The 27,072-nt window shown below is 55.5% G+C and overlaps 1 protein-coding gene across 6 annotated transcripts in view; it reads left to right on the plus strand.

Annotated features, from left to right (window-relative positions):
- LOC116760289 (NADH-cytochrome b5 reductase 3) overlaps nt 1-27,072 on the plus strand; it is a 47,678-nt gene that overhangs the window by 10,981 nt on the left and 9,625 nt on the right. For 2 of the 6 annotated variants that reach the window (XM_032644947.1, XM_032644946.1), the window contains exons 1-5: nt 11,789-11,932; nt 20,474-20,605; nt 23,975-24,047; nt 24,406-24,512; nt 26,734-26,863. In XM_032644947.1, coding sequence (XP_032500838.1) covers nt 11,912-11,932; nt 20,474-20,605; nt 23,975-24,047; nt 24,406-24,512; nt 26,734-26,863 — 463 coding nt within the window. In that variant the 5' untranslated portion in view covers nt 11,789-11,911. Of the gene's footprint in view, nt 1-8,412; nt 9,578-11,788; nt 11,933-13,707; nt 13,865-20,473; nt 20,606-23,974; nt 24,048-24,405; nt 24,513-26,733; nt 26,864-27,072 lie in introns of those variants that run through there. The other 4 variants (XM_032644949.1, XM_032644948.1, XM_032644951.1 and 1 more) reach the window with 4 other exon arrangements.

The raw sequence follows: 27,072 nt of genomic DNA on the forward strand, positions 1-27,072 counted from the left end.
GGTCTATCACCAGGAGAAATGAAGACATATGCCCACACAAAAATTTGTACACAAGTGCTGTTCATAGCAGCATTATTCATAATAGCCAAAAAGTGGAAAGAGCCTAAACATCCATAACTACATGAATGGGTAAGTATAGATCCACACACTGGATCATTATGCAGCCTGACCTTGGTTTCCAATGCCGTTCTCCAATAAAAGGAGCCCAGTCTCCTTGGAGAAATGCCTGGTTCTAGAACTAGGGCAGGGATTATACAAAATGAGCCTGGAGCACCTTGCAGTGCCAGAAACTAAGGAAGGGCTCAAACACACACACATACACACATACACTACCTTAAGGGGACACAGGCCAACTGAAAGAGCTCCCAATAGGCAAAGGTTGAACAATCTGAAAGAAGAGAGGGAGGAAGGAAGGAAGGAAGGAAAGAAGGGAGGGAGGGAGGGAGGGGAGTTTCAGAGGAGGGACTGGGTGGGGCTGGTCCTTGGCCACCGGTCCTCACAGGTTTCTGCTGGTCACCCATCTTCACAAATCAGCATAGGATGGCTGAAACTGAGCAGCTCCCTGCTTCCTCTTCATCCCTGTGGGGTTCAAGAGGCTTCTCTGGGGAGACTGCCTGGGTCCCAGGGGCCCAGATACACCAGGAAGGCCCCTGCTCTCTGGCAGTGTAGCCCACCCAGGAAGCAGGTGCAGTTAGAACCATCTTGTCCTGTTGTGCAAGAACCCAGCAGAGGTGGGAGTGGAAACCCAGCTTGACACACAGTGTGGTCACTAACCAAGCCCTGGATCCCAGCATGGGGCAGAGGTGGGGGCGTCTTCCTCTAAGTCACACAAACCACCCTATCAGCCAGCAGTAGCGCTGGGGGCAGATGCCTTGGCTCCAGGATCTACACTCTCCCTTAGCTGCTCCCCACTTGCTCCAGCCCTGGGTCCACCCCTCCAGTCAGGGCTGGGAGACTTTCCTCCTCCGTGTGTCCTCAAGGAGCTCTGTCCATGCTGGGAGTCCTCCCCCTGCCCCAGGCAGGCTGCTGGCTTTCTGCTCTGCCTCACCCTTCCCCTGGGGCAGTGAGCACAGGGAAAGGGAAGGAGGAAAATACAGGGGAAAACAAGAGAAAGCAGAGCCCAGATCAACACCTCTGATCCGATCTCTCCACACAGGAAAAGCCCCTGGCCGCTGCCACACGCACAGGGCAGCTCGTGTGGGGCTGGCCCCCTTCCTCCTTGGACAAAATCACACAGTGTTTTGAGGTTCTCAGAGCACCTTCCAATCCTCCCCTTGCCCAAGTCAAGTCAGGGATGGAGCCTTTTCTAGCTCTAGGATCCAGTGGTGGCTCCCATTGGGAGCCACCCAGCTCACCGCTCACTTTAACCACCAGCACCACCCCACCGTGGTCACAGGCCTGCTTGCCCTTTATCCTGGGAACCCTCCCTGCACCCACCTTGCACCACCCCTTCCATCCCAAGGGGAGTTACCAACTCCCCACTTGACTCCGCCTCCCTCACCAGAGTGATTGGCTAAGGGGTAGGCACCTGACCCAAACTGGGCCAGTTGGAGAGTGCCAGCCCTTTGGCATCACTCATTGGTCCAAAGATGGGCACGTGGCAAAACAGACCAATCAAGATCCTTCTCTAGGATTTCTCTACTCAGACCCAGCTGTGGGGCAGGAGGTCCACCCCCTGGGAAGACACCTGCTGTTGGCAAAAAGAGGCAAAGAAGTGGAGCAGGGAGACCTGGCCGGGGCCTTCAGTAAACTCCTTCCTGCGCAGGTGGTTTGAATCGGGTTTCCGTCCCAGGCAGTTGCGATCACGTTAAGAACATGGACCCTGGAGCAAGCCAGCCTTGGCTTTGAGTCCATTCCAGCACTCACTAGTGTGTCGCCTTTGGCATGTTACTGAATAGCTCGGTGCTTCGGTTTCCTCAGCATATTGGGGGATTGAATGAGTTACTACAGGAAGCCCTCAATAACACCAGCTCTTCAACCAGGAGCGCTCTGGGTCCTACGCCTTCTCGGGCCCTTGACCCCTCCCATGTGGTACCCATAGTCGTTCCGTCTGTCCATCACAATACCTGGGTATGGTTTGCTTCCTTCTTGCTGAAGCCTGCACACTGACTCTCCTTAATGATCAGGCTGCAGTGGGCAGCCCTTCTTTCACTGGCCTGCTCGGGCTCTTGTTTTCACATGGGTAGTGGCAAGATGGCAGGCAGCCCAGTCCCAGGGATGGCTTAGAGACCAATGCCAGTGATGGACACCATGAGAGAGACTCAGAATTGCCCCTTCCCTTGGTGGTTAACTTTGTTTTGGGGTCCAGCTTACCTCACATGGCACCCGAGGAAGTGCCTGGACAGTGCTGGGAGGTGCTCAGGAAGTGCAGGTACTGTCATACGAGGTGCCCAGCTCCCTGCTCCCAAGGATAGCTGCCCTCCCAGGGGGCTGCTCAGCCCCTCACACAAACAGCTATCAGCCAGGCTTGCCCCATCACCATCAGGAACTTCCATCCAGACCTGCCCAGATCTGCACAGATCTGTCTGAGCCATAGCTTGAGCTCAAGTTGGGGATATCCTTTCCTTTTCTTCTTTCTTTTTTAAAATTTATTTATTTATTTATATTTTTGGCTACACTGGGACTTCATTGCTGCGCAGACTTTCTCTAGTTGCAGCGAGCAGGGGCTACTCTTCGTTGTGGTGCGCGGGCTTCTTGTTGCCGTGGCTTCTCTTGTTGTCGAGCATGGGCTCTAGTGGTGCGGGCTCAGTAGTTGTGACACGCGGGCTCAGTAGTTGTGACTCATGGGCTCTAGAGTGCAGGCTCAGTATTTGTGGCGCACGGCATTAGTTGCTTCGCGACATGTGGGATCTTCCTCGACCAGGGCTCAAACCTGTGTCCCCTGCACTGGCAGGCGGATTCTTAACCACTGTGCCACCAGGGAAGCCCTGGGGATACCCCCAACAACCTTTCAACCAAGGAACAAAGAAAGACCAGGTTTGTAGTGGGTTCCACATGGAACCTCAGACTGTGACCTTATTGGGAAAAAGGTCTTCACAGATGCAATTATATAAAGATTTCAAGAATAAATCATCCTGGATTTAGGGGGCCCTAAATCCAGTGACTGGTGTCCTTAAAAGAAGAGGAGAGGGACTTCCCTTGTGGTCCAGTGGTTAAGAATCCGCCTTCCAATGCAGGGGATATGGGTTCCATCCCTGGTCAGGGAACTAAGATCCCACATGCCACGGGGCAACTAAGCACGCACCCCGCAACTACTGAGTCCACACACTCTGGAGCCCACGTGCCACAACTAGAGAGCCTGTGCGCCACAGCTAGAGAGAGAAGCCCACGCGCTGCAACTAGAGAAGCCCATACACCCCAACGAAGATCCCAAGTGCCACAACTAAGACCTGACACAGCTAAATAAATAAATAAAGAACTAAAAAGAAGAGGAGAGGACACAGACACAGAGAGAAGAAGGCCACATGAAAACAGAGGCAGAGGGCTTCCCTGGTGGCGCAGTGGTTGAGAGTCCGCCTGCCGATGCAGGGGACACGGGTTCATGCCCTGGTCCGGGAAGATGCCACATGCCGCAGAGCGGCTGGGCCCGTGAGCCATGGCCGCTGAGCCCGCGCGTCCGGAGCCTGTGCTCCGCAACGGGAGAGGCCACAACAGTGAGAGGCCCGCGTACCGCAAAAAAAAACAGAGGCAGAGATTGGAGTTATGCTGCCACAAGCCAAGGAGCACCAAGATTGCTGGCAACCACCAGAAGCTAGGAGAGAGGCACAGAAAGGTTTCTCCCTCAGGGCCTCCAGAGAGAACCAACCTTGATTTCAGACTTCTGAGCTCCTGAACTGTGAGAGAATAAATTTCTGTTTATTGAAGCCAGTAAGTTTGTTGTAATCTGTTATGACAGCCTCAGAAAACCCATACCCACTTACATAATGTACCCACTGGCAGTGTGGCTGTATTACTAGGAAGCTTTAAAACTTTGCTCACTCTTTGCCCAAGCAATTCCATGTCGAGCACTTATTTTTATGAAATAATTGGAACAATGCAGGGATATATGTGCAAGGTGTTCCCCACAGTGTTGTTCAATGCAGTGAAAAGTTAGGAAAGAACTAAATACCCATCAATGGAGCTTGGTCAAATAAATGATAGCATCCCATGTAACAGAACATCGGGCAACTGTCAAACACCATTATGTGTTTAACATCAAAAGACGTTACGTAGCCATATGTGAAAAAAAGAAGTTTCAAAATAGTATATCTGCACAAGACATATTAATCATAAAGAAAATATGGGTAAAGTGGACTTCGTTAAGATAAAAAAACCTCTGTTCACCAAAATATAACATGAAGAAGCTGATTTCAAATGCTGGTTCCCCCACTAACTGGCTGTGAGAACTTGGGTAAACGTTTCAACCCTCTCTGCCTCAGTTTCTCGTCTGTAAAATGGGGAGGCTTTCTTCATGAGGTTTGCTCCAGTCAACTATTATCGTGTAACCAACCGCTCCAAAACTTAGTGGTATAAAACAAAACAATAGTCTTTAAATTTGCCTACGGATGTGAAACTTGAGCAGGGCTTGTGGGGGGTGGGTCATCTCTTCACAGGGTGTCAGCTGGGGTGCTTAACTGGGGGCTGGAGGACCTACTTCCAAGAGGGTGTACTCACATGGCCAGCAAATTGGTGTCGGCTGGCTGGGGAGCTCAGCCAAGCTGAGGGTCAGAGACCTCGGCTCCTCTGCACGTGGGCCTCTCTATGGGCTGCTTGGGCTTCCTCATAGCATGGTGGCTGGGTTTCAAGAGCCAGCATCCCAAAAGACAGGAAGTGGAAGCCACCCATTTCTTATGGTCTGGCTCCCACCAAAATGGCAGTGTCACAGAGCTTCTATTAGTCAAGAAGTTACAGAACCCAGATTCAAGGGGAGGGGACACAGACCCCCATCTCCCAATGGATGGGACATCAAAGAATTTACAGATATGTTTTAAAACTGCTTTAGGGTTGCTGTGAGGATTAAGTCAAATCATATAATCACAGTCTCAAAGGACCATCCCATGGATGACTTATTAAATAGAGACCTTTACAGGGAGAAGCCTGGCAGACATGGCTTGGCCAAGTGGTCAAAGCTAGCCTCACGGTAATGGAACACACTGACATCATTGCTACTTCTTAAAGAAGCCAAGTGGGCTTCCCTGGTGGTGCAGTGGTTAAGAATCCGCCTGCCAGTGCGGGGGACACGGGTTTGAGCCCTGGTCCAGGATGATCCCACATGCCACGGAACAACTAAGCCCGAGCACCACAACTCCTGAGCCCGCGCTCTAGAGCCCGCGAGCCACAACTACTGAAGCCCACGTGCCTAGAGCCTGTGCTCCGCAACAAGAGAAGCCACTGCAGTGAGAAGCCCGCGCACCGCGACGAAAAGTAGCCCATGCTCGCCGCAACTAGGGAAAGCCCATGCGCAGCAGTGAAGACTCAATGCAGCCAAAAAAATAATAAATAATTAATTAAAAAAAAAAAGAAGCCAAGCATACTCCAGCTTCAGAGTCTTTGCACTTGCTGCTCTTACTTCCTGGAACCCTCTTTCCCCAGTTATCCACAGGGCCTGCTCACTGACTTTCTTCAGGTCTCTGCTAGCATCACCTCAGGAAGGCCTCCCTGGCCCTTACATAAAACAGCAACTCCCACTACTACCTGTACCCTCTGACCCTGCTCTGTCTTTCCTTTTCTCAGCGAAGTTACATGTCTGTTTTTAAAAAATCGTTTCTTGTTTATTCTCCACACCCCATCCCCACTGAATGTCAGCTTTTCAAAGGCTTTTTTTTTTTTGCTGTACGCGGGCCTCTCACTGTTGTGGCCTCTCCCGTTGCGGAGCACAGGCTCCTGACGTGCAGGCTCAGCGGCCATGGCTCACGGGCCCAGCCGCTCCGCGGCATGTGGGATCCTCCCGGACCGGGGCATGAACCCGTGTCCCCTGCATCGGCAGGCGGACTCTCAACCACTGCGCCACCAGGGAAGCCCTCAAAGGCATTTTTGTCTGTCTTTCTCACTGCTATACCCCCAGCATCTCGAATAGTGCCTGGAACAAAGTAGCGGCTCAGTAAAGATATGAGGAATGAATGAATGAATCGGGTGGTAGCAACTCAAATGTCACCTTGGTGAGGTCTCCATTGACTTCACTCACAAGTGAGTGGCCTGGACCCACTGTCTTCAGCTTGGTGCTTCTGCGTGTCTCTGGGGACTGAGCCGCATTCATTTGTGATTCCCCGGCCTAGCCCTCAGCATACCACAGACACTCAGGTAATGGTGCTGCTAGGTCTAATATCCACCTCTCCACACATCCAGCTTTGTAAAGCAGTTTTACACCTGGCATCTCGATTCATCCTCACTCCAGCCTTCTGAGATGGGTGTGTCGACCCTGTTTATAGATGTGACCTGGAGAGGAATGATGGCTGGCCCAAGGTCAGACAGCTGGTTGGGGGCAGAGCCACACCTAGAACCCATCTCCTGCTTCCCAGGGAGCAAAGGGTGTGAAAATTACACTCTATGGGGGCACCTTGGGAAGGTCGTAGAATCAGCTCCACCAGAGGCTGCAAACCCAGCACCTGCAGGGCCTGCCTTTGGGAGCTGGTACAGCAAGAGTCTCAGATTTGTCACAAGAAGCCAGAAATACTCACTTGGCAACTGATTCAAATGAAGCCAAAACCCAGAACAGACTCTTCCGAGGGCTGGATGCTGACCTTTGGCCAACAGTTTGCAACCTTTGCTCTATTGGATTCCACTAGGTTCTAGATGATCCTCCATTTTACAGCCGAGAAAACTGAGACCCAGAAAGGGGAGTAATTTGCCCAAGGTCACACAGCAAGAGCCAAGATTTGAAAATCTCTGGTCTGGAGAAGGCAAGATATGGGGGCAGTAACACAGAACCCTCACCCCCGAGTCAGTCCCTGACATTCTCTGTAAGGTGGCTCAAGCCAACAAGAAAAAGGAAAACAGATGCCTAATTCTGGGGGCAAGTGGCCGTGGGGAGAGCTGAGTTTCAGAAGCAAGGAGAACTGGGTTCAAACTCCAGCCGCAACCCTCACCAGCTGTGTGACCTTGGGCCAGGCCCTTCCCTTTCTGAGCCACGGCCTCTCCGCTATGAGATGGAGACAGGATGCCCTGGGTAAGCGATGACTCACTCTCAGGCTCGGCTGGTCCAGGGGTGCAGGCCAGACTCCACTGGCTCCATGGGTTTTGGATCCTGAAGGCTGGGACTGTGCTGTGAATACTTCCGGAGAACTCTGATGCGGTTGCCATAGCGCACGCGCGGCACCCATTCCTGTTTCATCAACCTGCCAGCTCTGCTGGCACAGAGATTGCACCAGAGCAGACTGTGGCTTCCAGAAAGGCCTCTGCGGGACAGGCTTGGTGACAGTGGAGCCGACCTCCGGTCCCAGCACCCCCTCCCTGCTGAAGCCCGTTCACAGCCTGAGCAGGTGCCTGATTCTACCAGTAATGCCTCAGTCACCGGCTAAAAAGTCACCGGCTAAAAAGCTTCCAGTGCCTGCTGCTGCTGCTGCTTTTTTTTTTTTTAAACAAGCGCTCTCTTCAAATTGTAAATGCCCGAGGGTTAATACCTTAGCTTGCAATAAATTATTTAAATTATTTAAATTATTTCACTGGCCTCTCCTGACACTCAGCTATGAGAGGGGGTGGGCAGGTGGCCTGGCTGGTTGGGCCTCTCACCTCCGTCCACCTCCAGGAGTGGGGAGACCCAGCCCTCCCCTCCCAGGGCCCAGAGGTCCAGCCAGCTCCTCCCATGGCAGAAATGCCTCCTAGGAGGTTACTCCACCGCCCATCACACTGCCCTACCTCTGAGTCCCTCCTTCCCTGACTCAGGGCCACTCTCTCCTCCTCGGCCCCAGCCCCTGCTGAACTCTAGACACTGGACTCCATTGCTCCTCAGGCGTTCCCTGCCCCCTCCCATGCCAGGCCAGAAGCCTCCCGCCCACTCACACCAGCTGGTGGGCCTCAGGCCCCATCAGTCCTGCCTCCTGAATGCTCTTTTCATCCCCTGACCCCTGGCCTGAGCCTCATGGCATGTCACCAGCCACTGCAGTCTCCCCCGACTGGTCCCTTTCTAGAACTGTCTGGCAAAGGGCCTCCAAACTTAAGTCCCTTCTTTCAAGGCTGTCAGCTACTCTCAGAAGGACAGCTCATCCCAGCATTCAAGGCCCCACTGATTTTACCTGCCTTATTTCCTATATCTGATAACATGTGCCATGCATTTTTTAATTCCCCACAGCAGGGAGAAAAAATTATTCATTGTTTCCCTGAAATTAAAATTGAACTGGGTGTTCTATATTTTACCTGGCAGCCCTAATGTCAGTCCAAACACCCTGGACAACATCATGAGGGTTTTTTTAGCTTAATTTTTTTTTTTTTTTTCAGCTGCGCCATGAGGCATGTGGGATCTTAGCTCCCGCACCAGGGATCGAACCTGCGCCCCCTGCGTTGGAAGCACAGAGTCTTTACCACTGGACCTCCAGGGAAGTCTCCTTTTAATTTTTTAGTATAGCTACATTTAAGTGCAATATCTTGGACATACTTGTACCAAAAAACGGATTCATTGTTTATCTGAAATTCAAATCTAATTGAGCATCCTGAATTTCTATTTGCTAAATCTGGCAACCTAGGTCCTACATAGGTAATAGGGACCAGGGGGACTGGCAAGGGTCGGACAGCCCCAACCTGGACCCTGAAAACTCTGCCCCGCAGTCAGCCTGAAAGCCTCCTTTCCGAACCTCTGCCCTGGTACCTGGAAGGGGCGGGAGCCCAGAGACTCCTTGGGAGGAATTATTTCACTGCTGCCCACTTCTCTCCTCTCTCTGGGCCTAGTTTCCTTCTCTATAAAATGAAACTCATGGTTTCTCTGTCCCGTTTCCCAACCTCTCCCAAGGATCAAACACCTCAGTAGAGTAGGGGATTCTCAGCTGACCGGATGTTTGCCTTTGCAGAAGGCAAACAGGCTTGTGAGCGTTTCTGTTCTCTGGCTCACCAAAGGGCCTTGAGGAATAATTAAGACAAAGGTCCTTTTTGGCTTGTTTTTTCCCAAAGTACCTCGTAAACCAGTTAGTTAAACTACCTCAATGATAATTGATTCAGACATGATCATCAACTAAAAGCATTGGATGAAAGTTTGTTGGGAATTAGGACATTCACAGGGTATCAAAGTAAAAGTTACCTTTACAATAGGGAGACGAGGCAGGTGCCAACAGGCAGGTGACCCTTCACCTGCCCTTTGATCCAATCTGTCTCCAGGCTAAAGGAGACCAAAGACACCTGGCCAAGTAAAGGCCATGCCTAACCTGGGATTAGAGCCTGGACCGCAAAAAATAACGGCTAGAAAGGACATTATGGGACAACTGGGACAAGTGGAATGCGGACTGGGGATTAGACAACTGTGTTGTTTCAATGTTAAATTCCCTGAACTTGATACTTGCACAGTGGCATGTAGGAGAATGGCCTTGTTCTTGGGAGATGTGTGGTGAAGTGTGTAGAGGTGAAGGGCTACATATCTGCAACTAACTCTCCATGGTGCAGCCAAAGTAAACAGGTAAATGGGGAGGAAGGGGGAAAGGGGTCAAAGGATAACAGCTGGTGAATCCGGTGGTTCATTGTACTATTCTTGCAACTTCTCTGTACATTGGACATTTTTCCAAATAAAAAGTCTGAAGGAACACCCACCTAGAATAAAATATCAGAAGTAGAAGGGGTCTTAAAGACCTTGTTCCCTGACCCTTTCCCAGAGAGGGGAAGGCCTTGGCCTGTGCTCACACAGTGAATGGCAGCTGAACCCTCCCCACTTGGTCTGAGTTCCAAGAGCAGGAATGGGCCACCTAACCAATGTCACCTCTGGTTCTTCTCCCCGCTCTCCCTCACCCGCCAACACTCTGCCCCTGGGGCCACCCTACAGTCATACGGGAGGTGAGCAGCTCCCGGAGTCTGGGGAGAACTCCACCCTGCCCCTCCCAAAGAAACTGGACCACAACTCCTTCATGCGAGGCCAAGCCTGGCAGGCGGGATACTTTCTAGGGAAGCTTCCAGATGTAACCAGGAGTGAAATCTCCTTTTGTGCTTTACATACTGGAGTGTTTCAGTGGGGTAAGGTGTAAACACAACAGCTTTTACTGTAGTGAGAGCAAAATGCTTCAATAATTTATATTGTTATAATGTTAATCTTATATACTGCAACAATTATGAAAAGGTTCAGACAGATAAATAAGAAATGGACAGTTAATATGATCTTAAGAGAGGCAACAACAGCAGTGATAACTTTAGGAGGAAAGCTATTTCCTTTTTGAGTTTACAAGTGCATGTAATAATTTAAATGACAAGACGAAAAAATAGATTCCATCCTAATTGTGATTTTTTAGGACTGTTTGTTGGACTAGCATTTATAGCCTTAGTCTAAATAGTATTTAAGTTTTGTTTATTTAAGGCCATTTAGGTGATGATTAAAACGAGAAAGGTGGGCTTCCCTGGTGGCGCAGCTGTTGAGAGTCCGCCTGCCGATGCAGGGGACACGGGTCCATGCCCCGGTCCGGGAGGATCCCGCGTGCCGCGGAGCGGCTGGGCCCGTGGGCCATGGCCGCTGGGCCAGCGTGTCCGGAGCCTGTGCTCCACAACGGGAGAGGCTGCGGTGGTGAGGGGCCCGCGTACTGCAAAAAAATAAATAAATAAAGGAGAAAGGCAACTTAGTCACCTCCAAATTTCACGAGAAGAAAATCCAACATCAGACATCCACATTCGTGATAACCATCACCAGTCCAGGTGTAACAAAGAACACGGAGAAAACGAGAAGTGACTGGGGGAAATGCTAAGGTTCGGGGTGGCCTGTGGCTCCCCTGGCCTCTGTTGGAAGGTGTCTCTGGAGAGGGCACCTGTGCCGTGGGTGGCCTAGGAAGCACCTAGTAATGAGAACTTACTGGCTGCACATGCTCAAGTAAAGCTTTCCTATTTGATTACTTCCTTTGCAATCAAGGCCAGAGAGCCCCGGCAGGCCAGCATCGGCCTACACAGAGCAGGCACCTGCCCACTGTCTGTTGAATTCACTCATTCAACAAGTATTTATTGAGCACCTACTATATGCTACTCTATGTTCTGTGCTGGGTTCCAGGCAGGCAGGGGACTTCAAAGCAGAGTCCTGCTCTCAGGAAGCCCACAGTCCACTGTGATGGGGTGGGGCTGGGGGCAGACCATCCCTGAAGAAACACAAAGGGTGACTTTAGCTCAATGCTAAGTGCCAGGAAGACCACAAGAGGTTGCCTGGAGAGGGAGTCAGGGCAAGCCTTGCTGAGGACGGAACATCTCACCTGATGCCCAAGCAAGAAGCCAGGGCTGACCCTGAGGCAGTTAGGGATGGTGTTCCAGAGAGGGAAAGGCCTGGAGGAGGGACCAAGCCGAGCAGTTTGAGGAACAAGAAGGCCTGTGAGGCCCAGCAACGTGCTCAGGGGCGCAGGCTGAGGTCAGGCCAAGCGGGGCTTCCTCCTGCAGGCCTTGGAGGCCGCGGTGGAGTTTCCGGATTTTATTTTAGATCCCATCAATAGGGGGCGCCATCTTCTCCCCTTTAGGATGGCAAACGAGGCCCAGAGACTGCCAGCGTCCCACCCGAGACCACTCAGCGGGTCAGAGCCCCGCCGCAGGCTACCGGGTCGACTGCGCCGGCGGCCGGCCTCGCGTTCTAACGGATCCTCTCCCTTCAACCCTCTTCCCGCGGACGGAAGCGGGCGGGCGGGGCGGAGCCGGGCCGCTAGCTCGGCCTCCCGCCCCCGCGCCCCGACTGGGCCGCGCTCGGGCCCGCCCCTCCTCCTCGGTGACGCGGCCGGGGGGGCTGGCTCGGGGCGCGGCGGTCTCGGCGGCGGCAGAGAGAGTGCAGAGCGGCGCCACCATGGGGGCCCAGCTGAGCACGGTAGGCGGGGAGGGACGCCGGCTGCCGCGGGCCCGGGACGTCGCTGCGGACCGGCGGGCGCCGGACCCCCGTCTCGGGCAGCGCCGACTGCGCCCGGCCGCTAGGGGCGGGGGGACTGGGCTCGGACGCGGGGCGCAGGACCCCACCCGGCCCCGCCCCACCCCGCCCGCCGCGCCCCGGTCGTCCCCGTGCGGCCGTGATTCACGCCCGGGCCTCTGCACCCGGGCCCAGCACTCCCGATCAAGGGGCGTCACCCGGAGGCGGGCGGCCAAGCGTTCGGGGCGCCCCGCCCGCCGCCGCCGCCGCCGCCCCCCTCAGCCCGGCCGGCCGAGGAGTGCGGATGTGTGCACTAGTGCTGAGCGAGTGCGGGGGTGAACGTGGCCGGTGCCCCCGCGTGTGAGTTAGTATGAGTGCGACTGAACACGTGTGAAGTGTGAAGGAGGGAGTGCGTATGTGTGAGTGTGAGTTTGTGAGGGCGTGTGTGTGACCGGGTGTGTGGGTGTGACGTGTGCGTGTGCAGGAGTGTGTATGGGGGTGAGTGACAGTGAAAGAGTGAGCAGGTGTGCGGGAGTGTGACCGTGAGTACCTGCGAGTGTGTGCGTGTGGAGTGGGTGTGTGGAGTGGGTGTGAGGTGTGTGTGTGTGGAGTGAGTGTATGTGGAGTGGGTGTGTGCACGTGGAGTGAGTGTGTGCGTGTGGAATGAGTGTGTGTGCGCACGCACGTGCGGTGTTGCTGGATTGCAGTTTTAACCGACGACAGCCCCTGAACCCTCTCCGTGGGCTGCAAGCTAGGCTCTGGTCTCTCTTAACCCAGCAAACTTGAGAGGCCCCAGCCGGTGGCCCCATTTTACAGATGAAGAAATGCCACTCAAGACTTGGCCACGGGCCGGGCTGGCGGAGTCTGAACTTGTGGAGCTGCAAAGTCCATCGTCATGCTGTCACTTTGGTTCGGCCCAGGGCCACCCTCCCTCGCCCTCGGGCCTTTCGAATTTCTCAGAAGCCACAGTGGTGGTGCGTGGCTTGCGCTCCACGTTGAGGCTGTGGCCAGAGGGCAGTCCCCACCCACACATGCGGGTGCCTGGGCGCTGGCTGGGGGCACTTGGGCAGGGCTGCCACTGGGAGGATTAGGCCCAGAGCCTCTTGCCTGGCGTCCTCCTCCACCTCCTCCCTCTGGCTGTGTGGGGCTCCCCCATGGGGACTCGGCAGAAGGCCTCTTGGCCTGGGTGTTGGCTTGTGAATGTGTGGCCCAGCCCAGGACTCTGGGTGGCGTTCAGCCCAGGGGGCAGCTTTGCCCAGGGCTAGCCTGGGGGCATCACCCCAGCTCAGCGTAACGTCCTGACTGTGTTCCCAGCAATCCCCTTCCTCCCTCACTGCTCAGCCTCCGGACCGGAACCCAGACCCCCGCCCCTGCTGTTTTCCCGCAGTGCTTCTCACCTTCTAGCCGTGTTGGTTGGGTTTCTCTCTGTGTCCCCAAGATCTGGCTGCTCAGTGTTTTTGCCGAGTAGCCAAGGACCCCTTGTAGCCCCTCTATGAGGGGCAGAGCCCCGTCTGAGCGTCAGGAGACCTTCACCAACTCCTAAGCCTCCTCTATCCAAAGGGTGGCAGGGTTGCCCTTTCCTCGTGGGCCCTGCCGGGGTCCCCACTTGAGCCCAAATACCTGGAGCAGACCCCAGGCAGGCCTCCTGGCACAGCGGCTCCACGCTGTCTGCGGGAGGCCAGCACGGGCTCTGGGCACCAGGCGTCTTATCTGAGACGTGCAGGCCCTGAGAGAGGCCTCCTCCCACACACCAGAAGTGGGGACGCCGAGGGGTTGGCACTTGAACCTGCCACCTGGGGGTATGTTGGGGGCTTAGCCTGCCGTCCCCGACTCTGGCTCCCCTTCCCCCAGCACAGTTGTGAGTGCTCAGTGGACCCTGACAGGCCGCCACCACAGGTAGAGTCCAAGGCTTTTCCCCTGCCCCTGGCAGCTCTGTGCCTAGTCCGTGGTCCAGACACCCAGCCCCTGGGAAGCAGGGTTGGGTCCCCCCTGTGGAGGGCAGCTCCACTGTCCACCTGCCCCTCCTCCTGGGTTCCCTTTCCCAGAAGCGCAGAGCCAGGAGCCCCTCGCTGCAGAGCTTCCTCCACTCCCTCCCACTTGCTCCTGCTTCCCGAGAAGGGGGCCATGAAGGAGGTGGACACGCAGATCCCAGCTGGACAGCTGGCGGGCAGCAGGCAGGGAAGCCTCAGCACAGGGGGCTGGCACCTGGGGGGTCCTGGCAGGTCCCTTTGCCCACCCAGACCTGACCTGGGTAGAGTGGATGGCAGGGTCCCGGTGGGGAGTTCCAGGGGGTGAGCAGCTGGCTGGGTGCCGCACGGGGGTAGTAGGGCTACCCAGCCCCTCGGCTGTGGTGGGTGAGCTGGGGGCTCCCTGGAGGCATCGTGGGACTCTGGCACCCCGTTTCCCTCTCCCCTTCCTGTGTTACCAGAGGTGGGGAAAGGCAGGTGGTGGGTTCCCTGGTGGGCACTGTGTGGCCTATGGGGCACCAGGTCAAGGCCTGGCGAAGCAGCTGTCTCCTAGCTCCCCTGGGGAGCTGGGGTGACGTGGTGTGTGTGTGTGTGTGTGTGTGTGTGTGTGAGAGCAGCACAGCTGAGGAGGAGCTGGGGTGGGACCTTGGCTTTGGCCGCCTGCCTCCTGTTTACTCTGCCCACTGCTTGCAGGGGTGGGAGTGGTGCCTTGGACGGGGAACAGGGCATCCCAACCCCTTGTGAGTCTGGTAAAGCCTCCGATTTTCCAGAGACGAAGCTTCGCCTTTCCACGGCACCCTTTTCTCTGCCCGTGTCCATCTCCCACACTGGCTTGAGCTCCCCAGGGACGCGGTCCCCGACCTGTGTCCGCCGCATCCCACACGGGCCCTGGCAGCTGTGCCCACTGGGGTTTGTGACCTGAAGGACTGACTGACAGTGAGGGTCGGCTCACAGCTGCCTCCAGAGAGGAATTTGTACAAAGTCCACCCTTGCTCTCTCAGTGGCCCGACTGTCCGCAGATGCAGAGGGACTGTGCAGGGCTGGGGCTCAGTGCTCGGACCAAGCTGGGTGCCAGTTCTCACCCTGTCTCAGTGTCCTCACTGAAGTGGAGTGGCCATAGCGCCCGCGTCCCGGGCTCAAGGACTGTGCGAGATACGAGAGTGTCGCGTCTGGGCACGGGGACTGGAAGGAAGGCCGCTCACGTTATCCACCGCTCACTGGCACAGCTCCTTCCGGCAGCGGCTGCAGTCCCACCACACCTCTGAGAGGCAGGTGTGGAAACAGCCAGGAGTTCAGGATCCAACCCCTCAGCCCTGTGCTCCGTGGAGGGCCGAGCCCCACCCTCCCCCTGGAGGCATCTGGTCCCTTGTCCTGGTTGCGGAAACTTACAGACAAAGTAAGAAAAGTCAGAGAGAGACTGCAGTGCAGGGGCTTGTTCTTGTCCCTTCGTGAATTTATCCACGAATATTTACCGAGTGTCTCTGCTCTGAGTGCTAGAGATGAGACACCAGGTCCCCCGCCTTGCTGGGTCTGCCGTCGTACATTGTCTGTGACCTCACATGGGAACCTGGCCCAGCCGTGTGAGCCCAGGACTGGCAGCCAGGGCACACGAAGCTGGCGCCTGGGATCCGCAAGTTCGGTGTAAGGGCCAAGGCCAGTGTTGAGGACTCGTCTTCAGAACTGTTGACAAATGAGTCATTTTCACGGCTCAGCATGTAACCATGGGCTGGCTGGCATTTGGGGCAGGTGAGAGATTTGGGGTGAACGACAGAAAATTGGGAACCGAAGCCCAGACTCCACCCTGGGCCTCCCTGAGCCACAGTTTCCTCCTTTGTCAAGTGAAGAATGCAGTTGGCCTGTCTCCCAGTGCTGAGGGTCAGTGAGGAAATGGAAGGGAAGGTGCTTTGCAGACTGTGAGACGAGCTACAGGCCAGGGGGTCTTAGTTATTAAACTTGGCTGACCACTTAAACGGCTGTGCTGGGGGGAAATAAAACTCCAGAGAGCACCAAACATAACTCCATTTGGGCTCTTAATGTCGTTTAAGTTTATTTCCAGGACTCCCAACAATGGTGATTTCCTGCAAATGTCGCTTCACTCAACTTTTTCCCTAAACAATGTTCTCCATGGATATGGCTTCCCTGATTGATGTGGGAGAGGCCTGGAGCAGAGGAATCGTCAGAGTCGCCCTCATCCCCGTGGAGTTTGCAGAAGTTGTGGGGGGGGGGCGGGCTCCGGATGTCTGCTGAGGGCTTGCTTAGCTAGAGGGTAAGAGTTGACGTTTGAGCTGGGCTCTGGAAGTGGAATAGGAGTTGTTGGATGAGGGAAGAGAAAGGGCATTCAGGGCAGAAGGGAGAGTGTACAAAGGCCTAAGGCAAGAAAGGCTTGTGACTGGATAGTGGGGACCTTGAGTGTTGGCAGTGGGGAGCCGTGGTGGGTGTTTGGGGGTGGCGGAGCAGCCTGTTAGTCTGGGCAGCTGGGGCTTCACTGCAAGAGCCGGGAGATTGGACTGTGCTGGAGCAAGGGGATTTGGGCCGTGGGCTCCAGGGCATCTGTCCTGGGAGGTGGCTTGGGAAGAACCACACTTTGGGCTAGACAGGCCTGGGTTGCGTGGCCATGGGTGAGTCACTTAATCTCTCTGAGAAATGGGTGTGAGTCCTCTGAGGACTGGCTTTCCTCATCTGTAACTTGATGATAATCACAGTACCTATAGCCTAGGATTGAAGTAAGGATTATGCCAGAGAATTCACGTCCCACTCTTGGAGCAGTGCCAGCTCAGGGACATTGGCCAGTTTGCTCTAACATGGCCTTTTGCAGCCTCGATTCCTCCCCAGCCCTAGGTGGGGCTGTCCTCATGAACTTGAGGAAGATGGAGCATGGAGAGGTGAAGATTCCCTCCTGAAGTCCTGAGCTGGGTCTCAAACCCAAGTCTCCTGACCCCAGAGTCCAGGGCTGCCAACGGGCCTTAAATGCGACCCAGGGTGGGTGAAATACCACTTGGTAGCCAGGACATGGTAGGTGCTGGTTAAGTGGGCAGGTGGCCAGAGACCCTTTGTGTGGCCCTGTGCGGGCCGGAGGGGTGCGCTGGGGCCAGCTCCCTCAGGCCTTCTGTTTAGACCCATTGGTTAACAGACGAGGGGCCCCGTGGGGCGAGGCCGTGGCTGCAGCCAGCCTGGAGGCTCTGTCTGCGGGAGAGGCACGGTGTTTTGAGCCCAACAAAAGGCCTGTAACCAAAGCTTCGGCTGGGCAACTTGAAGCAGCTGGGCCGGTTTGGGGGCAGGGCCAGGCCCGGTGTGGGATCTTGGTGCCTCTGCCCTTCCTTCATTTGGGTATTCCGTCTCCTGGGTGATGGTGGCCCCATGAGGGTGGTAGAAAAACCTGTGTGCACGCCCACATTCCACAGGTTATAGACCCTTCGGTGACCTCAGCCCCCCATCTCATCTCATATCCCAGCTCCCCTGGGCTGTTGGCCAGGCAGTGGCCCTCACCTTCCTTCTATAGCCAAGAATACCGAGGCTCAGAGAGGCCTCAGGTACTCAGCCAGAGTGTCCTCCCCAGTTGATAGAGTGGGGGGGTCCTGGCAGGGCTTCTGGGAAGGGAGGGAGCAGTGAGGCTGGGCCTTGAGAGGTGAGAATCTTCTCACCTGACCCTCAATAGGGCAGGGGCCCATTCCAGGTCTGTTCTCTGCAGAACATGCTACCTCAAGAGGCCTGCAAAGGAAGCAAAGAGGCTTCCATGCAAGCAAGGAACTTGACTCTGAGCTTCCTGGCAGCCAAGGCAAAAAGGGGAATTTGTAGTGTTATGATAAGAAGAATACACACGGTCATCTGCTGTGAAAACTAAAGTCAGGGAGGTACACTAGGGAGGGTGAGTGAACAAGCTGTGAAACAGTTTTCTTGAGAACCAGTATTTTGGGAGAACTTTTGGTTGTTGACCCCACTATATGAACCACTAGTGTGGACTCCCTTCTTCACTTTTTATTTTGAAATAATTTCAGACTTACAGTAAAGTTGAAAGGATGTATAAAGAGCCCTTATATACTCTTCATCAAGATATACCAGATATTAACATTTGCTATATTTACTTTATTGTGTGTGTATTTTAAACTATTTGAGAGTAAACCACAGATATGATGGTTCTCTGCCCCTAAACACTTCAGCATCTATCTCCTAAGAACAAGGACATTCAACTGTTTATTTTTTGTTTGTTTTTTTGTGTATTACTTGTGTGAAAAGTATTCTAAACCTATTACAGTACAGTACTGTATAGCTGACTGTGCTAGTTGGGTCCCTAGGCTAACTTTGTTGGGCTTATGAACAAATTGGACTTACAAACGTGCTCTCAGATCAGAACTCGTTCATATGTAGGGGACTTACTGTATTCGTCTCCTACGGCTGCATATAAATTACCACAAACTAGGTAGCATAAAACAGTGGAAATTCATTCTTGCATAGTCTGGAGGCCAGAAGTGTGAAATCAAGGTTTTGGCAGGGCGTGCTCTCTGGAGGCCTAGGGGAGGGGCCTTCCTCCTCTTCCTGCTTCTGGTGGCTTCCAGCAGTCCTTGGCCTCCTTGGCGTGTCACCACATCACTCCAGTCTCTGTCTTCACACAACCTTCTCCTCTGAGTCTTCTCCTCTGTCTTAGAAGGACACTTGTCGTGGGATCTGGGGCCCACCGGGGGGATCCAAGAGGATCTCATCTCAAGATCCTTAGTTTAATTACACGTGCAAAAACCCTTTTCCATCCCCAGGATCTGGGTGGACATGAGTTTTAGGGGAGCACCCTCCGACCCACCAGAGCCTCCTTTAATCTGGACCCATTCCTCGGCCTTCGTTTCTCTTTTTTTTTTTTTGCGGTACGCGGGCCTCTCACTGTTGTGGCCTCTCCCGTTGCGGAGCACAGGCTCCGGACACGCAGGCTCAGCGGCCATGGCGCACGGGCTTAGTTGCTCCGCGGCATGTGGGATCTTCCCGGACCGGGGCACGAACCCGCGTCCCCTGCATTGGCAGGCGGACTCTCAACCACTGCGCCACCAAGGAAGCCCTGGCTTTGACATTTTTGAAGAGAGGTGCCAGTTCTCGCGGCGAAAGGCCCTCAGTGTTTCCTTGTGTCAGAGGCAGGCTGTGTGCTCCTGAAGGAAGGCACAGAGCGGTGCTGGGCCCTTCTTGCTTCGTGTCAAGAGGTGCACGGTGTCAGCTGGCCCCTTTCCTGTGCTGCTCCCTGGTTAGGGTGGGGTCTGCCAGGTTCTCCACTGTAGGGTTGGTCTGAGCGGTCTTGAGGCTGTTGCTGTTCTCTTCCTGAGTCTCACTTGTGGTCCAGATAGTGGAGGCTGCCCAGGACTCGACTTCCGGATGGCCAAGGGTAGCTTCTGCACACAGATACCCAGTGAGGTCAAGTGCCTGCTGGGGGACGGCCTGGGTTAGCCGATCTCCATCTTCACAGCCAGAGAGTGTAGCTTATGACTCCCATTTCACAGACGGAGAAACAGGGCCGAGAGGCTAAGTGCTTTTCCCAGGGACAAAAATAGCTAGAAAGAGCAGCAGGCTGGTTGTCTTTCTTTGCAAGGGTGTCCTCTCCACATAAACCTAAGCAGTTTTATTTGGCCATGGGATGTGGGTTTTCTCTGTTTTTAAAAAATCCAAACTGCCTCTAGGGTCTTTGTGAAGCTGCGATATGGGGGGCAGGGGGCTGGCAAGGAAGAGGTTCTCAGAGCCACGCAAGAGGGTGAGTGATGATGAGGGTGAGGCCTGATGTTTAAGAGTGTGATTGGGGAGGCAGGCGGACTCAGGTTTGAGTTGCAGCTCCCCACCCGCCTGCTGTGTGACTGTGGGTGAGTTGCTTCACCTCTCTGAGCTGTTTCCTCATCTGTAAAGTGGTGGTGATGACAGCGCCTACCCCATAGGGTTGTCATGAGGTTATGCATGATGCTAGGAGTAGACTCTCAGAGCTTCAGGGGACCTTGCAGTTCACCTGGTCCAGTTCAGTTCAGAGAGGGGAAGGGACTTGTGCAGAGTCACACAGCCAGCAAGGAGCAGAGCTTCCTAGTGTCTAGCTCAGTGCCTCGGCTGCCCCTGCATCTGAAGGCAGAACCCCAGGGCTCAGGGGTTTGTCTGTTTGTCTAAATAGAGCTAGCACTTGACATCACTTAATAGGGCCAGGGAAATTGACTAAAGGGAGGGAGGGAGCGAGGGAGGGAGCGAGCACAGATACACAGTGCTCAAGATTAAGCACAGGTACTTGGGAACTTTATGCTGAGCTTCCTGGCAGCCAAAGTGAAAAGGGCTACATGCTCAGTTATGTAGCTTTCTTTGTCCCCATTCCTCAGGGAAAATGGAGCTTTTCCAATGACTCAGTAACACAGTGATAGGTTTCATGAGTCTGATTTTTGTAACTTCTCCCAGCTGGCACCAAAATGGAGCTGGGGTTCCCTGAATGAACATGATGGGGAGAGGGCGTTCCTGGTAGGGGAGAGGCCCGGAGGTATGTTTGGAGGAAGGGCAGGGGGCAGGCTGACCTCGTGGGTCTGTCCTGTCGTTTCAGTTGGGCCACGTGGTCCTCTCCCCAGTCTGGTTCCTGTATAGCCTGTTCATGAAGCTGTTCCAGCGCTGCACCCCAGCCATCACCCTCGAGAACCCGGACATCAAGTACCCGCTGCGGCTGATTGACAAGGAGGTCAGTGTGGGGCCTGAGGGGGTCGTGGGGCATGGGCACCTCTCTGTCCTTGTCAGCATCACAGCATTTCACAGGCACCTACTATGTGCTCAGGGCATGGCCCCTTGTGAAGTAGGTCCCATTATCTGCCCATTTTACAGATGGGGAAAGCAAGGTGGTCCCTTTCTAAGGCTACCAGTAAGCGGCAGAGGGCTTTGAACTCAGGTCTTTGCCCACAGAGCTGGTTCTTTGAACCACACTCACTATTCCCCAGAAGGTCAGAGTGGGAGGGACCCTGTAAGGACTCTTGGGTCCAAGTAACCACTTAATGGCTGTGAAAACAGAGGACAAGAGAGGAGAAACTCAGGTCACACTGTGAGTTAGGGGCAGGACCAGGACTTAGGCCTAGGCCTCGCGGCTCCCATCCCAGTGCCCCTTCCTTAAAGATAAGGTCTCCTCCCCTCCTCCTTCCCTGCCCGCAGGGTCACCCACTCAGGGCCCCTAGCGTCTTTTGCATCTGTCAGATTCCCCGCGGGCTGGCGGGGCGGCTCCATCTGCTCCTCCCACAGACTTGCTCCTGCCCTCCCCACTTGATGCTTTTCCTTTTCAGACCTCTGATCCTGATTTAAAACCATCCTCTCCCTCCTTTGCCCAGCCGCCCACCCTGTAAGGCTGTTTCCCTCCTTACTCTCTCTCATCAGAGCCCCTCCCATGTGCTATTTCTGGCCACCACAGCTGCCTCAGGAGGGGTGTGACAGGGAAAACTGAGTCATGGGGCAGAGAAAGTCAGTCACTTGCCGGAAGCCTGAGTCCTGGGCTCTAGTCTGCACCCGGGCTCCCCATGAGAGCTGGGGCTCCTGTGACTGTACTTGTACCAGGATTTCATAGAAGTTGAAAACCAGAGAGAGGCAAAAAGAAAAGAAAAAGAAAAAAAAATTACTGCTTCCCAGATGAGACCACACTTATCCTCTCAATATATCTTATACACAATTTTTTCTCACTAAAATGAAATAACAATGTTTTAAAAGCTTTTCCTTTTATAAAGTTCTTTTTCTTTGTTGTTGTTTTTTAATTCCCAAAGTAATGTATGATTTATATGTGCTCGCTATAAAAATTTTACTTTTATAAAATAAAAGCACATGTTTATATGTGCTCTGTTCATGAGGTGTGAACGTTCCCCTCCCCCATAACCCCTTTGCAGAGGGTCCCCTTCACGGGTCACCGTGAGCCCTTCTGGTAGTACATTCCTGTGTACATGATGTGTGGAGGTTCAGGTGTGTGTATACTTAGTTTCTCTTTTTTAATAACCTGAGTTTTTACCCAGCTGTGCAATGTGGACACCTTTACATGTCTAACCCAAAGCTGATTCATTATTTTTTAATTTTTTTTTTTTTTTTTTTTTTTTTTTTTTTTTTGCGGTACGCGGGCCTCTCACTGTTGTGGCCTCTCCCGTTGCGGAGCACAGGCTCCGGACGCGCAGGCTCAGCGGCCATGGCTCACGGGCCCAGCCGCTCCGCGGCATGTGGGATCCTCCCGGACCGGGCACGAACCTGCATCCCCTGCATCGGCAGGTGGACTCTCAACCGCTGCGCCACCAGGGAAGCCCTGATTCATTATTTTTGACGACTGTCTGGTATTTTGTCGCAGGATGTCACACGGTGGACCCTCCAGGCCCCTTTGATTGATCAGGAGGCACGCGTGCTAGCAGTTCCCCTCCCCCATTGTAGCCTAGTGGTGGGCCAGCAGGTGGGCCTGCTCTTGATACTTTTGCCTTGGTCCAGGGAGGGGTCCCGGCTGTCAGCCCTTCCCCTCTCTGAACGGGACTGGACCAGGTGATCAGCAAGGTTGCCCACAGCTCTGCGAGTCTACTGCTCGGGTCATCACGGCCAGCACGTGCCGAGCCCTCACACACGTTAGCCTCATGACTTTTGCTGTGCTGGGCTAGTAATCATCAGTGTCTTTCTCTCATTTCTGTTCTTCCTCCAAAAACATCTGGCACATGGGTTTCTGACCTTGAGCCCCAGGACCAGTTGATAATCCTGGGATCCACTTGCGGGAGGCCCTGGGGCTCCCTTTGCAGCTTCAGGCCCGGACTGTGGGGCGGAGAGGCCCACTGGCCGCCAACAAGCACTGTGTCCTAAGTGGTGGCTGGGCGCCGTCTCTCCTGAGATCCAGGCCACCTGCCTTGGCTCACACGCTTCAGTGATGCTTAGAGTGACGCTCTGTCCCTTGGGAGAGGTCTGGCGTCTCCCCTCCGGGTGGTAACACTCTCCATCACTGGACCTTGCCTCGTGTGGGCGTGAACATGTGCTGGACAGCTAGCTGCCTGCCTTCCGGACGGCCCCTCGACACCCACCATCCTGCTGCACCTGGTGCAGGGGAGACCTCACAGGGGCCTTCCGGAGCCCAGGTCGGAGTCCGGGCACTGGGTTCGGTTCCCAGCTCTGACACCTGCTCGCCTCCCTGGCCCCAGTCAAGACTGGGCTCCTTCCTCAGCCTAGCCTCACTCTTAAGCAGCCTCTGCCCCACCCTAGAGGGGGAATGGCCTTCACCCATTGACCACACCCTGGGTGCACACCCTGTCTTGGCCATGGCCAGCCCCAGTGACCTCCTGGGCAGCAAGGCTGCCATGCCTCCTGCCCTCTGCAGCCCAGCCACGGTCATGCTGTCCCGCTTCTCGGGGCGGGGGGCGGCTTTTAGTGTAGTGGCTTCTAGAGCCCCTCTCTTGAGTCCCAGGCCTGGGCACATGGGGCCTTGTCTCAGGTCTGCCCCACTGCTGGCCCAGTCCCTGAGCTGTTTCTGCCACCCCGGGACACTTCTCAAGCTGTGGCGGAGGTGGATCCTTTCCTCCTGTCCCTGGAATTTTCTGGGCTGTCTGGCAGCCTCCCTTTGGGATCTTTTTTTTTTTTAAAGCACAGGCTCTAGGCGTGCAGGCTTCAGTAGTTGTGGCACGAGGGCTCAGTAGTTGTGGCTCATGGGCTCTAGAGCGCAGGCTCAGTAGTTGTGGCGCACAGGCTTAGTTGCTCCACGGCATGTGGGATCTTCCCGGACCAGGCCTCGAACCTGTGTCCCCTGCGTTGGCAGGTGGATTCTTAACCACTGCGCCACCAGGGAAGTCCCTCCCTTTGGGATCTTGAGCTCACTCCCTGCTCCGACCACCTTGCCCTGTGGCCCTGGGTGGGTCAGTGCCCTCCTCTGGGCCAGTGAGAGCAGAGGCACACCCAGTGTGTACCTGACCTCTGTGCCCTTGCACACGCGTGTGCAGGTTGTATGTCCATATGTCAGTGTCACTTCTCTCAATGACACTCCGGTGCTGGGGAGGGGTGGGCACTCTGAGTCTGGGGGCCCCTCTGCCCTGGGTGCCATCCAGCAGCTCACGCTTCATTGCAGGTCATCAGCCATGATACCCGCCGGTTCCGCTTTGCTCTGCCGTCACCCCAGCACATCCTGGGCCTCCCTGTCGGTGAGTGCGGCCCCAACCCAGCACACGTGGAGCTGGTGCTGGGACAGAGAGGTGGGGACTTTGCATTTCAGTTAGTGCAGGGAAGGCTTCAGGGAGGAGGTGACAGCCACCCTGGGCCTTCAGGGGTGAGTGTCAGGATAAGAGGCCAGTTGCTTCAGTGTCCCCGGCGGTGGCACGAGCACGAGCAAAGGCAAAGAGATGGGACGTGATGGGAGTCCCCGGGGGTGGCGAAGGGAGCAGCGGGAGCCGAGGTCAGGCTAGGCTTTGAATGCTGGACGGGGTGCAGCGAAGTGGGCTGACAAGACCCAGGGGGCCCTGCAGGGGTAGTCAGCCCACACTCACCCCTGCTGTCCTGCAGGCCAGCACATCTACCTCTCGGCTCGAATCGATGGGAACCTAGTCATTCGGCCCTACACGCCCGTCTCCAGCGATGACGACAAGGGCTTTGTGGACCTGGTCATCAAGGTGAGGTCTTGGGGCCACAGCTGCTTGGCGCCGGGGTGACCACCTCGCAGCCAAGGCCCCACAGTCTGATCTCTGAAGGCCCTGTGCTCGCTGTGCCTGGTTTCCGAGTGAATAGCAGATCATAGTTCTTAGCACAAGCCAAGCTTTGGGGTCTCGGCAGAGGGCAGGGGTCGGGATCAGGCTGAGCATCTGCAGAAGAGGAACCAGGCAGGCCCACCAGCCCGTGGAGGGCTCACCTTCCTGCTCGCGGACTGGCGAAGCCCAGTGAGCTGGGCACCTGCTCTTCCCCTGGGAAGCATCCCACGGGCCCGCTGCGGGTGCAGTGTGAGGAGCTCATGGGACCGTGTCCGGGAGCCGGGGCAAGGGCCTTTCTGGGATCCATCGCCGTTCGGGGGCTGGGTGTGCGCTGTGGGAAGATGTAGCCATTAGAAGCAACAAGACCAGAGAGACGTAGAACAACCAGCAAGGATCTTAAAAAACAAGATGCTGAACAGAAGGAGAAATGACAACTAGAGCCCGGTACATTTTTATGGAAATGAGAAACACAAACTTTCCAGCAGTGATCCGTGTTCTCTGATCACACACCCACCCAAAAGTGTGAACCAGCCCAGACGGGTGGGCTGGATGTTAGAGACCCTCCCTAGTCAAGGCCCAAACCTCCATGGCCGCCCTGGCTCAGCACCCCCGGGGATCAGGCTTGCTCTCTCAACTCCACTGTGCAGGCCCCAGGGCCCCCTCACTGGACCCTTGGGTGGGGGAACAGGAGCAGAGACCCCCGCTGGGCCTCAGCTTCAGCCCTGGGTCTTACAGGGTCCTGGGCTGGGCGCTGTGTCTGTGAGGGCAGGAAGGGAGCTGGGCCTGTCAGTCCTGGCTCTGGCCTGGATCTCCTCTTCGCTTGGTGTCATTTAGACCCTGTGCTGGGTGCCCAGGCCCACTGGCCTCGGTATCTTGTCTTTGGCTGGAGAATGCACACTGAACAGGTGGTCACACAGAGGTCAGTGTTTGTTCAGGGGACAAGCACAAGAGACTGAGCACCTAGAATGGGCACCAGAGCTGGGGCGGGGGTGGGGTGATGAGAGCTGCCCCCCTGAGCAGGCAACAGTGAGGCAAGGTCTGGCGGCTGAGGAGGCGGCAGCCAGGTGGAGACGGAGGAAAAGGACCTTCCAGGTTCAAAGACCCTGAGGTCAGGAGGAGGCTTGAGGACTTGAGGGACCGAAAAGGGAGAGGTCAGCAGGGCCAGGCAGATCCTTGGAGGCCCTGGTAGTCTGGGGCTTTGTCCGGAAGGAAAGGGAAGGTGGTGAGAGTTCAAGCATCTGTTCTTGCTGAAGTCTCTCGAGCCAGATGTGGAGGAGGTGTTGGGGGGATTCAAGTAGAGATGGAATACTCACCAGGACCAGGCCCTTCCTGGCTTGGAGACCTCACTGGCCCCCTTGGCCCTGGCTAAAGGTCAGGCCCCCAGCCTGGCACGCAGTGGGCTCTGCCCACTCTCCCTGCCCCGCACCCCAGACACACAGACACATCCCCTGTGCTGTAGCCGCAAGCTCTTCTCCCCACCCCACCTCCGAGGCCCCAAGCCCTATTAGACGTCCTGGCCTTTGCCCACGCTGTCCCTCCCCCACTGCCTCTCCCCCTTCTCTGCTCATCGCTCCTGCTTGCCCTTCAAAGCCCAGCAGAAATGCCCCGTGGTGCAGCCATCCCAGCCCTGGAGCTCCTCCCCTGTCTGCCCATCTCTCTGTACGAGCGTTGTAGCACATCCCTTTTTCCAAAGCTGAAATCCCAAAAGGCACAAGGAAGGAAATGGTTCCAAGAGTGATGTTTTTATGGCAGCACGAAGTGGAAAGAATTGAACATCCACCAGGAGGGCCTGGTGAGCCGGCTTCCCAGAGCCCTTACTGAGCTGACAGCCATGGGGATCTCCTGCCGGGGGAGGGGGCGGGGGTGGTCACAGATGCCTCCTGGCAGGACATCATGCAGCAGGCCCTCGGGTCGCTGCCTTGGACACCAGGCTGATGCTTTGCCCTCCAAGGGGATGTTATGGGGAGGGCAGACCACTGCGGGGGACGGGACACAGACGGGTAAGTTTTGATGGGTGGAAGGGGCATCGTGTGAGAAGGCCACACACGGCCGCAGAAGACCCCAGAAGAGCGTCTTCCCACTGTGGCCCAGAGCTCACCCCGGCAGCCCTGGGAACAGGGAGCTGAGGACTGTGGGTGTCTTGCAGGTTTACTTCAAAGACACCCACCCCAAGTTTCCTGCTGGAGGGAAGATGTCCCAGTACCTGGAAAGCATGAAGATTGGAGACACCATTGAGTTCCGAGGCCCAAATGGGCTGCTGGTCTACCAGGGCAAAGGTGATCCGGGTTGGACTCCCCGAGGACCCAGTGGGGGCGGTGGATGCTGGGTGCAGGTCCCGACTCTGCTGCTGTCTGGATGGGTGACTCTCGCAGGACAAGCCATCTCCTCTCTGGGGCCTCCGTTTCCCTGGCTGTTAGGAATCAAGGTGGCCGGCACAGGGGTTGCAGACCAGCTGCCTCTGGGGGCCAGATGCGGCCCACAGACC

This window comes from Phocoena sinus, chromosome 10, assembly GCF_008692025.1.
Source record: "Phocoena sinus isolate mPhoSin1 chromosome 10, mPhoSin1.pri, whole genome shotgun sequence".
Lineage (NCBI taxonomy): Eukaryota > Metazoa > Chordata > Mammalia > Artiodactyla > Phocoenidae > Phocoena > Phocoena sinus.